Source organism: Pan paniscus, chromosome 12 (genome assembly GCF_029289425.2).
Source record: "Pan paniscus chromosome 12, NHGRI_mPanPan1-v2.0_pri, whole genome shotgun sequence".
In the NCBI taxonomy this organism is placed as follows: Eukaryota; Metazoa; Chordata; class Mammalia; order Primates; family Hominidae; genus Pan; species Pan paniscus.
This window is the reverse complement of record NC_073261.2, coordinates 89188331-89203483: the sequence shown is the minus strand read 5'-3', so window position 1 is coordinate 89203483 and position 15153 is coordinate 89188331. Positions and strand designations below refer to the sequence as shown.

The 15153-nt window shown below is 35.3% G+C and overlaps 1 protein-coding gene across 6 annotated transcripts in view; it reads right to left on the bottom strand.

Moving 5' to 3' along the window:
* PRKD3 (protein kinase D3) overlaps window positions 1-15153 on the bottom strand; it is a 74324-nt gene that overhangs the window by 25628 nt on the left and 33543 nt on the right. For all 6 annotated transcript variants that reach the window (XM_055108051.2, XM_055108050.2, XM_034952943.2 and 3 more), the window contains 6 exons: window positions 14803-14934; window positions 13292-13449; window positions 10121-10313; window positions 6467-6544; window positions 3673-3856; window positions 1794-1917 (listed from right to left, as the gene is read on the bottom strand). In XM_055108051.2, coding sequence (XP_054964026.1) covers window positions 1794-1917; window positions 3673-3856; window positions 6467-6544; window positions 10121-10313; window positions 13292-13449; window positions 14803-14934 — 869 coding nt within the window. The remainder of the gene's footprint in view (window positions 1-1793; window positions 1918-3672; window positions 3857-6466; window positions 6545-10120; window positions 10314-13291; window positions 13450-14802; window positions 14935-15153) is intronic.

The window sequence follows — 15153 nt, the reverse complement described above, 5'->3', positions numbered from 1 at the left end:
AATCCTTGTAGAGAATTTCATACATGCACACATGAATACATATATATATATGACACATACACACACACACATAAAAATATGTAATTTACCTATAGGCTATATTTCTAGAAGTTGATTTGCTGGGTCAACAGACATGTGCACATGTAATTTTGCCTGATAGTGTTATATTATTCTACACAAGATTTGACCCAATTTATAGTCTCTTCAGCAACGTATGAGAGTCCCTAGTTACTCACACCCTCATTAATGCAGTATGGTATTAACTTTTTGATCTTTGCTATACTGAAAAATAAACACTGGTATTTCAGTGAAAGGTTAAAGTGATATTCCTTTTATCATAAATGAAATCAAGTTCTTATGTGTAAGAGTCATTTGTATTTCCTGTGAAACTCTCTGTTCATATTCTTTGTCCATTTTCCTATTGTGTTATGTTCTTTTTCTTATCAATTTGTTGGCATTCTTCACATCTTATGGAATTAACCCTTGTTTAGAATGAGCTGAAAATATTTTTTCCAGTTTCTCATTTGTCTTTGCTTTTGGATTTTGCCACATATAATTTTTTAATGAGATTGAATTTATTGATCTTTTATTCTTGAGTTTGTAAAATAATTCTCCCAAAGTTTCTTCTGTTTAATTTCTTTACACTCAAATCTTTGATACATTTAGGTTTATTATGTATAAAGTATGAGGTGTGTGTATATATATATATACACATACACATATATATACACATATATACATATATACACATATATATTCATATACATACATATATATAACTTTATTTTTTTCAAAATGGCTAGATGCTTGTCCCAACACCATTTACTGAATTAACTACTTTCCCCATTAATTTGATGTAAAAGCACCTTTGATATACCATTAAATTCGCAAAGGTAGGCACACCACTTCAAGTTACATTCGCAAGGATATGAACTATAAATAAAACACATACACATTGCAGTCTATACTGTTCTTATCATACAAAACTTTAGGCCAGCTAAATGTATTGGGTACTTCATTTTATTCTTAAAAGGTTTATTAGAAAGCTTGTTTCAATAATCTACTCAGCAAACTTTAAAAATAAAATACTAGCTACTAACATTTATTGAGTGTTTCTGTATGCCAGAAACTGTTCCAAGATCTTCTCATATATTAACTGATTTGGATTTATTAGGTGGTTACCATTATTATGCCACTTTTACACAAGGAAACAAAAGCATAAAGAAACTAAGTAACTTTCCCAAGTTCATATAGTTTTATAGTAAGTTACAGAGACTTAGGCAGTCTAGCTCCAAAGTCTGTGTTCTTAGTTATTACACTACGCTGATTCTTCAAATCTATTGTCTTTCTAGTAGAATGTCATCATTCCTCGTCTTTCTTGGATCTCAAAAAAAACCTTGCATATTTACACTAAGTTAAAGTCTACATAAAACCAAACATGCTTCCTTCCTATCTTTGGTAATAAGATGACTTTTTAGATGAAGTCTTAGTTCCTTCTATCTCTATTTGTGGCTCCACTGTGTTTCGAGTTAATTATTTTTTATTGTGGAACAATCCCAGATCCTTTTTGAATACTGACTGCTCTACCAGTTTGTAAAGACAATACATTAAATATTCTGCGTGTTAAAAATTCCTTACAAATTTAACTATAATTCCAGTGCATCTTTTACAAATTGCTGTGGTGTATATAATGTCTTAATATGTATCTCATCATCATTTTGATTTAAAAAATGCACAGAATGAAACTCATAACAAAGTCTTACTAGCATATTCAAATGTATTTGATTACTGACCAGGTTATCCCTGCTGGTGTAATGGACCATCCACCCTTCCTTCACCATTGTGCTGCTCTTCCTCTTTGTGTGCTTGATGGATTGTACAACCCTCATTAGCGGAATATTATTGCTTGTTGATGGACTAAAAAATATTTAAAATTTGTAAGTTTGTGTAGATTTTTTAAAAATCATATAAATACTGTAGGAACATGAAGCCTTTTTAAAGACAACTGAGCTAAAATTTTTCAAAATATCTTAGTAAAATAAACAATGGCTGAAGAAAAATTAATCCTGTTATGATGATACATAAAAGATTCTATTTTAAGCTAATATTTTAAATCCTATTTACTTGTCATGAATGTTTTCTGGAGGGCCACAAAAAAAAAAAATTAAAAACAATGAGCGGAATAGAAAGTACCCTCCCAAACTGGAATATTTGGAGCCCAGGAGAGGGTCTCATTTGGGCTTGCTGTTGAAGAGTTTTCCTGCCCTAGGCAGCATGATGGACTAGCAAATCCACAACAAGGCAAAATACAAGTATATATAACTCGAATTCACATGGCTCAAATGTCAAATCCAGTTAATCATGTTGTTAGCAAAATGTACTTCTACTAGAAGGTATTTAAACGAAAATGATTTACAGATACTAATTAAGAAAATGTAATAAGTCAAATCAGGTAGCACTGAAACATGGCTCAATAAAATTTGGGATGTATGCATAAAATACACTGTTTTGAAATGTGAACCTCAAACAGTTAAATACTTTCTTTTTTAAACTATGAAGTATTCATGATTAAGAAACTAGCTAGGTTCACCGGGCGCAGTGGCTCACGCCTGTAATCCCACCACTTTGGGAAGCTGAGGTGGGCAGATCACAAGGTCAAGAGATCGAGACCATCCTGGCCAACATGGTGAAACCCCGTCTCTACTAAAAATACAAAAATTAGCCGGGCGTGGTGGCAGGTGCCTGTAGTCCCAGCTACTTGGGAGGCTGAGGCAGGAGAATCGCTTGAACCTGGAGGCAGAGGTTGCAGTGAGTGGGGATTGTGCCACTGCACTACAGCCTGGAGACAGGGCGAGATTCTGTCTCAAAAAAAAAAAAACAAAAAACAAAAACCAACTAGCTGGGTTCTGGAATAGTCTCCAAAATGGCTAAACAAAGATTTTGTTAATAATGCTAATGATAGTAATAACTGTTATTTAATGATAAGCCAAACTGAATAAATGACAACTCAGCCATCTGAGACTGAAATAAATGACTCATTTTCTTTAAGTAACTCTGTTTCCAATGAAAAACAAAACCTGCCAAAATGGGGACATTTTGCTACAAGGTAGTATATCATTTAGGCTACAAAAATTGAATTTCTATGAACATAGTGGCATATTTAGAATGGTTTTACAGTCTAGTAGTATTTTTACAAAATGCTAATAGTCGGATTAACTGTGGCAATATGAAAACTGCCCTCAACTTCATCACCATTATCCTTGTGCAACATCTTCATGAGTATATTCTTTATTGCCATTTCTACTACCAGTTAAAGCTGCCTGTGTGAAAAACAGGTTGCTTTAACTGAAAGTTCAATACTGACACCTTGCAGTGGCTGTTCCACAACTAGGTTTTACATCTAGACCATACTTAAAGCATTTTTCTTTAAGAACAAAAAACAAAAAACAAAAACAAAAAAACAAGATTCTCATACCTCCCCATCTTGAGTGGATGGCAAAGGTGATATAATTTATTTCAGAAATACTACATTGCATGTAAAAGAATTAGCCACAATTTATTTAGATTTTAAATTACTTTTAAGGTCCCACTTAAAGAGACGTGGCTTTTTCTTAATGAGATCCTGAACTGACCTTGCATCTGGAAGTAGCTTGTAATATGTATATATATTACCTGATTGTTTTAACGGCTTCTTCATCTCTTTCCACATCGAGATCAGATGGATCCAAGAAGAACATCTTATCTTCTGGGGGTGATGGCTCTTCTGTGTCATCCAAACCCCGACTACTATCACTATTTATGTCATTATTGTCAATATCCATTGGTATATCTGTATCTGTTCCCAGACTGGAAGGTTCTGGGAAAATTTTAAATGAATTTCAGAGTTTTATATTAATAGAGGAAGTCCATTAAATGTGAAAAAAGTCTTAAGAGTCTTAAAATGTAAGAAAATATCTTTATGAGTTAAGTAAAGTATTTCTCTCTTTTTTTTTTTTTTGAGATAGAGTTTCACTCTTGTCACCCAGGCTGGAGTGTGATCTCGGCTCACTGCAACCTCTACCTCCTGGGTTCAAGCGATTCTCCAGCCTCAGCCTCCTGAGTAGCTGGGATTACAGGCGCCCACCACCACGCCCAGCTAATTTTTGTATCTTTAGTAGAGATGGGGTTTCGCCATGTTGGCCAGGCTGGTCTCGAACTCCTGACCTCAGGGGATCCACCCACTTCGGCCTCCCAAAGTGCTGGGATTACAGGCGTGAGCCACCACGCCTGGCCTAAGATAAAGTATTTCTTAAAGAAGATACAAAATACACAAATCATAAGGCACAAAGTTAATTAATTTGATTACATTAGAATTTTAAATTTCCACATGACAAAAGATACTATAAATGCAGATAAGCCACCACCATTATGGTCAACTGATTTTTGACAAGAGTGTCAAGAAAATTCAACGGGCAAAAAATAGTCTTTTAAGTAAATGGTGCTAGGATAACTGTATATCTACATGCAAAAGAATGAACATATAAATCATATATAAAAATTAACTCAAAGTGGATCACATAAAAATCTAAGAGCTAAAACTATAAAACTCATAGGAGAAAGCATGAGAGTAGATCTTTGTGACCTTGATTAGGCAAAGCTTTCTTAATACACCAAAAAGATAAGTGACAACATAAATAAATAAATTGGATTTCATCAAAATACAAAACTTCTGTGCTACAAACAACACCTTACGAAGTGAAATGAAAGCCCATAGAATGGGAGAAAATATAAGCAAATCATATGCCAGATAAGGGACTAGTATCCAGGGTATTTAAAAATTCTTACAGCTCAATGAAAAATAAACAGATAAGTAACTTAAATGGGCAAAGGATCTGAATAGGTGTTTTTTTCAAACAATATATACAAATGGCAAATGAACACATGAAAAGATGCTCAATATTATCAGCCACCAGGGAACTGCAAATGAAAACTACAATGAGATATCACTTCGCACTACCTAGGATGGTTGTAATCAAAAAGATATACAATAACAAGTGGTGGTAGGGATGTAGAGAAATCAGAATCCTCATAAACTGCTAATGTAAAATGGTGCATTTCTTTGATTACTAGTGAGTTTGAACATCTCATTAGTAATCAAATGCACATTAAGATAAATATAAATGGTGTTTCGTATCCATTTGTTAAAAGGTAGAAAAGCACGAAAACACAAATACATGAAGTATAAATTTATAAAAGACTTTAGTCATAGACAAACTATACTAATTCAGAGTAACCGAAAGAGAAAACCAATCATGCTCTGTCAAGGTGTTAATCAGTGCTATGGTCTGAATGTTTGTTCCCCTTAAAAATCTTAACTCCCAAGGCAAGGGTATTAGGTAGTGGTGGGTCTTTGGAAGGTGGTATCTTTGGGATGGGTGCCCTTATAAAATACGTCCACAGGAGTTCCTTCTCCCATTCCACCATGTAAGAATGCAACTACAAGGTGCCATCAACCAGGAAACGGACCCCCCTCACCAGACACAGAATCTGCCAGTGCCCTGGACTTCCCAGTCTCCAGAACTATGAAAAATAAACTTCTGTTGTTTATATGCTACCTAGCCTATGGTATTTTGTTATAGCAGCACAAACAGACTAAGACAACCAAGAACCATAGAAAACAAGCCACAAAAGAAAATGTTAATTAAACTCTCCCCAAGAGAATTTTCATTCCTTTTATGCTTTTCCTTTTACAGAACTACTTACATAAAATTTTTACCAGTCAAGTAAATTGTTAAAGGAAAATTATGCTGAAAGTCTAGAGTCCTTACTGCTTCCTTCCAAAAAAAGGTAACTGCCTTGCTTAGTATTATCTTGAAAAGAAAAAAAAAAGACCCCAAAGGGAAAATGGACAACGATTATTTGACAGAGAAAGGGACAGTGAGGCAGTATAGTGTGTTCTAATCACTAGGGACTAAGGAACCAGACCATATGGGTTTAACTTCCAGCTCTGCCACCTACTGGCTATATTTCTGGGGCAAGTTATTTCATGTATTTGTGCCTCAGTTTACTCATCTCTTAGTACCTACCTCAAAGGGTTGTTCTTAGGTTGAAATGTCAATATATTTAAAGAGTTTAGAACAGTGCCTGGTATAGCAAGCAGTTAGTACATATTAGAACTATGAAAGAATAGAGACAAGAGCAGGGTTTTAAAACAAGTTCTTTTATGTCTAAAAATGAAAGAGGATATGGAGTACCACTGGCTATATTAGACTACAAAGTAACAGGTGGCCAGAGGAAAGACGGGAAGGCATGATTACTAATAAATGTATACTGTCAGTGGTCTGTGTATTTTGTTTGATTATTAAATCAGAAGAAAATCTTTAAGAAACAAAATAAATCAGGAAAACAGAACCTTATCCAAAGATAATACACCAAAGAATCATGGCCTTTTCTGATCTTTCACAAAAATTAAGAAAAATAATTTTACCTCCATTGAAAGTAACCTCTCCAAGGCAGTCTCTTGGTACTTTTGATGCACAGCGTTTATGGCAGTTGAATTTGCAATCTAAAATGAAAATACTCAGCATATTAATTTATGTAAAAGTCAAGCAGTATCAGATATGGTCAGACTTTCTTTAAATCACTCACAAACAGAATATTATTAGTAATGATGATATTAAAATAATAACCACCTACAAGTCACTTTAGCACCCCTCTGCACCCCCCCATCATTTTCTTCATTTGTATAATGAAGCTAATACCATGTGTACAACACCGCCGAAATGTACTGGCAGCTCCATATTTCCTTCTCTTATCTCATCTCATATTCATCTTTCCACATCTCCCATGAGAGTTTCTCAAGCTCATTAAATTCCTATCCAACATATGTCAGATACATACGTTCAATTCCTAAGAATCAGGACCTAATGTATATGCAGGAAAGAGACTGAGATCCAACAAACATTTATGAGGAACCTAATAAGGGCTTTCACATACAACCCTGTGAGGAAGGACTGAGTTTCTCCAGCACAAGGCCTCCCACTTTTACATAATGGTTCTCTTCAGCCTAAAACAAACCTCAGAGTTGATAGCATTGCAGATCAGTGTCAGGTACAACCTGTCCAAAATTACTGTATAACACAGTGGTTCTCAAACTATGGTCCCAGATCAGCTTCATTAGGAAACTTGTTAGAAATGCAAATTCTTGCGCCCTATCCCAGACCTACTATATCAGCAACTCTTAGGGGGTGGGAGGGTAGGGCTGAGCTCTGTAAGTCATACTGAAGTTGAGACCCACTGGTCTAACTATGTCTAATACCACCTTTGAAATGCATCTATGAGTAATAACTGAGTAAAAATAACTTTAAGTCCTGACTTAGAATGTTTTTGTAACCCTTGTGAGTCAAGAAAATCCTGGGTATCACGCCAACAGCACAGGCTAAAGATCATTATATGACATAAGCCCCATGAAATGTATAATTTGGTAGAGAATAAAATTTACTTTAAAACACTATCCTTGTTAAGACAGGCCCTAGGGAAAATTCATGTGATATTAATATTATCTTGCACTATCTCTTAAACAATAGATTTGTGTTTTATCTCATGAACTTTGCAAACTGTGAAAACAACAAGGTTTCCATTTTCCCTTTGAAAACTCAGGCCGGGTGCAGCGGCTCACACCTGTAATTTCAGCACTTTGGGAGGCCAAGGCAGGTGGATCACTTGAAGCCAGGAGTTTGACACCAGCCCGGCCAACATGGCAAAACCCTGTCTCTACAAAAAAAATACAAAAATAAGCTGGGTGTGGCAGCACCACTGCACTCCAGCCTGGGCGACACAGCAAGACTCTGTCTCAAAAAAAAAAAAAAAAAAAAAATTCAGAGCCGAATTTGTGGACTACCTGCAAGTATGTAGGTTTGAATGGCAGGCAGGCGGTTTTAGTTCTCTATGTCCTTACCCATGTTCTTATTAATTTCCTTATGCTCTCTTATACTTTACATACGCTTTTAAGCTACCTTGAAGTTTTTACACATCAAAATAGAAAATAAAGACAAACAGATTAATGAATTATTAGAATTGTGTATTTTCTCAAATGATCCAGTATAATGGTTTTATCTTAACAAAATCATTTTTCTTTCGTAGACTGACAAATGAAAATATTTTTATTTTTTAAGTATCTTAATTCATACTATTAAAATAGGGAAATCACTGAATTATAATTATTTTAATAAATGAAATAGCTTAGCTATACTGAAATAAAACCTACCATTTTCTGAACCAATATAAGCATAAAAGATTCTTCTTCCAGAACCCTAAAAAGTTGAATAATCCAGTAGCAGAATTAACAGGTTTATGTAAAAATTCACTTGTATTTATTTTAGTTCCTCTACAAAATACTGTACTTTTCTGCATATGGTTTAAGAATGTTTCTGTTCTGCTTAGCAGAGCAGCAATATTAACTACTTTCATTAAGATTATTTGTTGGCTAGAATATGTACATCTGTTACTAATGTTCTTTCCCAAAACATTTCCCAGTGGCTGCTTGCCAATACATTTTTAGGTTGATATTTTAAAGTATTAATTTATGTAGTAACTCATATTCAAAGCAAGCTGTTGAACTAAAATTTCATCATGTTATAATGCCTAATAGTTATCAAATACCTGACAACAAATGTATAACCTATTCCCCATTTAATGTTCTTGTGTGCTATCATACACTGTCAAGAAAAGCTTTATTTTATTATTATTATTTTTTTTTAATTACACTTTAAGTTTTAGGGTACATGTGCACAACGTGCAGGTTAGTTACATATGTATACATGTGCCATGCTGGTGTGCTGCACCCATTAACTCGTCATTTAACATTACGTATATCTCCTAACGCTATCCCTCCCCCCTCAGAAAAGCTTTATTTTCTTATATGCTTAAGCTTATATACAATTATCTTACTCTGTCTTGTAAGCAAAAATTTCTTGTTACAAAACCCTCAACCCTAATGTTTTATTTAGATCACTTGATAATTCAATTCCACAAATACTTCTACTATATAAAAAGTACAATACCAAGAACAGCTAATTACATGAAAAAAGTATATAAGATTATAGTTAGACTACTTATATCCTATCCTGGCTCAATGACTAATAATCTAAGACATTTACATTCTATTTTAGTTTTCACTCTACTGTGAAAAGTTTCTACTGTACAGCATTGCTGAGAAGATATGAGACAAAAAGATAAAATCATCTTTAAAAAGCATAAAAGCATTATATAACTATAAGCAAATAATTATTCCAGTATGCTGTTAAAAACTTGTTTCATTAAGAGATGTTTTGAGAATACTATAAAAGTGTGCTGGGTTAGTATCCAAATACGGGTGGGTCCCTATCATAATTTCAGTAGCTTTTATTACGTCCTACCTATTTCAGGGTGATTATTCTCGGGAATGACAATTTTTGTATAATTCTCCAAACTACATACTTAAAAACAAAAAACAAAAAAACCCCAAAACTCTTGCAGTATGCTTATATGTGTGTGTAATAAATGTTTAATGAAAAGAGGAAAGCATTATTTTTTTTTATTTTGTTTAGTGTCTGGTCTGGAATCAAAAAGACATAAAACCTCAAGTATCAGCTTTGCTGCCTACTAGCTATTCTGTATTGGGAAGTGATAAGCATACAGGTGAAGAAGCCATCCTCAGAGATCCACATTCTAGTTTTTCTGTTTACTAGCTACATGATCTTAAGCAAGTTACCTAATCTATGTCTATAAAATGAAATATGACTCCTATTATTACTAACTCCTATTACTAGTACTCCTATTACTATTAGTAGTTAATAGTAATAATAACTCCTATTACTACTAGTATACTAACAAAAGCATAATTCACATACAATTGCTTTGAAGACTGAGCATGTAAAGGTTTACTGTTCTACTATAGTGCCTGGCACCTAACACACACTGCAGATAGTAGTAATAGTAGTTTACACACACATTTATATTTTGTTTATATTTCTCTTTCCTTTATATAACAATTATGAGAATAATTTCTTTGGCTAATGCTTCTGAAATATAAATATTTTAAGCCTATATATAATAACAAAAACAGACATAAATTTTAATTAGGGAAAACACCTAATCCTACCTTTACACTGCATTCCTTGGCGAAAGAGGCCTTTCAGTAACCGCTTGCAGTACTGACATATCGTGGGACGGGTGTAAGAGTGAACAGCAAATGTGTGTGGAACTTTCACTCTGCACATTACCATCTTTTCCATCCAGATTGGGCGACCACTCCAAGAAGGAATTCTCTTACTTGGTTCCTGGTGGACATGTGACTATAACATAAGTAATTTTCATAAGTGTAAGTCAATATTAAAAACAGAGTGGTGGGAGCAGAGCTTAACCACAAGAATCATTTATTTCAAACACTAAAGCCAAAAAACTCTAAAAATGTTGTTCTCAGCAGTTTCCTTTGCAATGTTTAATTTACCAATCTTTGAATGAGAAAAATGCAGATTCTTTTTGCTAATATTTATGCTTAAAAAAATCTAAGATATGTTAATTCTCAGGTATATATTCACTGATTATTATTTGCCAGGCACATTTCAGCACTTTACAAATCAAATACACAAACTTTAAAACAAATAAATGAAGAAAGTATTATTGCTGCTCATTTTGCATTACTGAATGTGACATCTGAATATATTTTGAAACACATTTTAGATTTTCAAATTTATCTTAATACTAAAATATGTACATACATTTTAAGTCTAATTAATAATGATAAACAATGGCAGATACAAAACTAATTAAAACAAGTTTCAGTAATTCAGCTTTAAGAAGAAGTAAACTTTGTTTACCCATTTTGGAGACTATTCCAGAACCTAGCTAGTTGGTTTTCTGCCTGGTCTTCTGGCCAGGCGTGGTGGCTCACGCCTGTAATCCTAACACTTTGGGAGGCCGAGGTGGGCAGATCACCTGAGGTCAGGAGTTCAAGACCAGCCTGACCAACATGGAGAAACCCCGTCTCTACTAAAAATACAAAATTAGCCAGGCGTGGGGGCGCATGCCTGTAATCCCAGCTACTAGGGAGGCTGAGGCAGAAGAATCGCTTGAACCCAGGAGGTGGAGGTTGCAGTGAGCCGAGATCATGCCATTGGACTCCAGCCTGGGCAACAAGAGCAAAACTCCGTCTCACAAAAAAAAAAAAAAAAAAAAAAAAAAAAAAAAAAAGGAAAAGAAAAAGGAAAAGAAAAAGAAAAATACCTGCCTACACTATCAATCTGAGGCATTTTATAGTGCTCTTCTCCAACCAGTTGTTTTGTCCTTTTCTTTTCCTTTTCTTCCCTTTTCTTTTTTCTCCTCCCCTTACTTCTCCCTTGCACTTCCCTGTCTCTTGTTTTTTTCTGACTTCTTTTCCTTCCCTGGGTTGAACATATTAATGTAGAATTACCCAACTTCTCTGAATTACAAACATTACTAGTTATAGAAGGCAGCTGAAAGATCTCAGGACATCAGTTCTGGCAGTGAGGATGCAAGCAGGTACAGCAAAATCTGTTCATATAGCTAGATGGTAGTTGAGTATTAGGATTTTGTGCTTGAGTATTTGGATTATGTTTTATTCAATTTTGTGTCCCTAGTATATAACAGGGCCTGGCATACAATAATCGGTGAATGTGTGTTGAATGAATGAAATGAGCCACATTGAACTGGGTGATCTATAATTTAGTTTGATTATTCCCTTCATATAGAAAGGGTCATAGTTACCAAAATCTACTTACCCCTCAGATTACAAAAATTTTTAATTCATGCCTTCTTTAATTTTGCTTTTTGTTCACCTGGTAGAAAAACCCAAACAATTGGAAAATAAAGTTCTTCTTTTTGAGACTATGCTTGAATTGACTAAAGTAAACCTTGAAAGCCCTTCCATGCTACAAGTTCTACTTGTTTAAAAATACCCTGAACAATCTAACCAATTCAGACATGTAACTGCACTTCTTATACTTCCTTAAGGAGCTTTCATGTTCAAGATAAAATATAAACTAATGAAAAATGTAACACCTTATCCACTTGCTCTGTCCTTCTGCTATTTCCTAATCTAGTAATACTCAACTGGGCATAGGTGGCGTAACAGCATCATTTGTGGGGCTCTTGACATACCTCTATTCTACTGTCCTCATTCCTAGGTAAGTTCTCTGTGCAGTTCAGTGTATAAGATGCACTAACTTTTTCCTACTACTCTTTTCCAGGCTCTTCTGTAGGTTTATACCAACCCCTCATTTTCAGTCCTTTATGCCGCAGCACTCTTTTTATCCTTTAAAAATCTCACACTAGGGCTAAGTAATAAGAGAAGATGGAATTTTTGTGAAAGGATTTCAAAAGCTTTTACTCTGGTGTCTTAACTTAGCAAAATATTATGATCACAGTACCAAGACAAGGCCTTGATTTTGCCATTAATTTACAGAAGATCAGAGAAGTTACAGAAAAAACTAAATAATAAGATTACAACCTATAGATGGAAGTCATTTCAAGTACAAGGGAGTTATTTCTTTTTTCCTGGATCTACTGCCTTTGCCCTTGAGAGGTACACTGTATTAGGAAAAAAAAATCACTGATTTATTAATAATGAGATCTGGGTTTAATTCCACTATTTCTTACTAATTTGCTCTCTGACTTCACACAAGTCACTTAACTGCTCTGTGTCTCAACTGTCTCATCTGTATACAGATCTGCAGATAGCAGTGCCTCATGCCTGCGATCCCAGAACTTTGGGAGGCCGAGGCGGGCAGATCACAAGATCAGGAATTCAAGACCAGCCTGTCCAACATGGTGAAACCCCATCTCTACTAAACATACAAAAATCAGCTGGGTGTAGTGGCATGCATCTGTAATCCCCGCTACTTGGGAGGCTGAGGCAGGAGAATTGCTTGAACCCAGGAGGCGGAGGTTGCAGTGAGTAGAGACCGTGCCACTGCACTCCAGCCTGGGCGACAGAGCAAGACTCCATCTCAAAAAAACAAAAATTAAAAAAAAAATTAAAAAAAAAAAAAGATTTAAGTATGGAGACCAGGAGCCAGGATACTGACTAGAAGGCTAAAGCAGTGGTACAAGCCATAATACCATCCCAAGGTGTACAAAATGCAATTCATTACTACCGGTAAGTCCTGTCTCCATTACTACATTTTATGTTTCGTAAGTGTAGGAACATTACCATTCTTTAGCATATAAATTATGTTCTAGAGTGATGTCATACACCCTGAAGAAACACAGAGAATAACTACTACTAAAATGTCTATTACCTTAGAATACGTACCTCTTCACTGGGAAGGGCTACATATTCAGGCTGTAGGGGTCTTGGAACTGAGAGGCCGGGTCCTGGTAAAGATACATTTGACAGACGTCTCTTTCTTACTCCACTACAGTTATTTGGAATCTTGAAGGCACATCGTTTATGGTAATTTAATCCACAGCCTAAACATATTTTACAAGGTAAAATATAAGATTTAAAAAAAATTTACTATTTAAGTGTGATACATAAAAACCACTGCTTCTTTTATTTAACATATTTTCTGTTAGCCATACCTATCCTAATTAAGAACCCAGACAGCAGGCTAAGTGGAAGCTAATGAATTCAAGAAGAAAAGGAAATGTGTAAAAAGGATAAGTCAGCTAGGGCAGTGGTTCTTGAAGTGTGGTCCCTAAGGCAACCACCTGGAAATTTGTTAGAAATGTAAATTACAAGGCTCCACCCCAGATCTACTGAGTTAGAAACTACGGGGATGAGGCCCAGCAAAGTGTGTTTTACGATGCACAATACAGTTTGAGAACCACTGCCTTAAAGCACTAGTTAGCAAACTATGGCCTCTGTACCAAATTCCTCCTGTGACATGAAAATTTTATGAAACTCAAATTTCAATGTTCCTAAATAAAGTTTTATTGGAACACAACCATATCTATTCGTTTACATATTGTCTATGATTGGTTTCATACTGTAATAGCAGAGTTAAATCATGACAGAGACCATATGGCCAACAAAGTCTAAAACATTTACTCTCTGTCCTTTTACAGAAAAAGTTTATTGACCCTCCACCTTAGAAGACTGTTTCTTCATCAGAAATGTGCACCTGTGTCCTACTCCTAGCAATTCTAATTCAGAACAAATTTGACAATTTAGTTGTATGTAAGAGACAACTTTTTTTTTTGAGACAGAGTTTCGCTCTTTCACCCAGGCTGGAGTGCAATGGTGCAATCTCGGCTCACTGCAACCTCCGTCACCCACGCAGGTTCAAGCGATTCTCCTGCCCTAGCCTCCCGAGTAGCTGGGATTACAGGCATCCGCCACCACGCCCGGCTAAGTTTTTGTATCTTTAGTAGAGACGGGGTTTCGCCATGTTGGCCAGGCTGGTCTCAAACTCCTGACCTCAGGTGATCCACCAGCCTCGGCATCCCAAAGTGCTAGGATTACAGGTGTGAGCCACCGTGCCTGGCCAAGAAAACTTTTAAAAACAAAAAACAACATGAATATTTATGGAGCCATTACTTTGTACTAAATATTTAACCCTATTACCTGATTTAACCGTTTACTCTTTATGAAACCAGTGGGGCAGAATGTATTTTACAGAGAAATTCATCTTAAGAGGTTTAGTAATTTGCCCAAGAATATGAAGTAGGTGGCAGAGATAAAATCAGAGTCCTGATCTCTCCAATTCTAAATCCTCGTTACCACCCTAGTCAACAGCTCGTCATCTTGCTTTTTCACTGATAATAAAAAATGCAAATGTGGAACCTTATTTCAAATGACCACAAAAATTTTAGAACACACACCTTCACATTTCAGTCCTTGACGTACCAATCCCCAGAGCATCTCACCACAGTAATCACAGAAAGTAGGAGCTTTGTAAGAATGTACATAGAGAGTATGTGGACGAATCTGGAAGTCTTCTACTGTGGCTAAAGCTTTAAAAAAGAAAAGTATTACAATATACGTTGTATTTGTACTGCGATGAGATTAAGAATGCTCACACATTCACTTATGTCAAAGTACACAGAATCATTTTTTCTCTGAAAGTTTCACTGGACCATAAAAGTAAATTATTTAATATTGTGATTTCAAACTCTAGTTTAGCAAGTCCATTTACTTCTAATCATTTGAGCTCCAGAAGTAGGTCGTAGGTT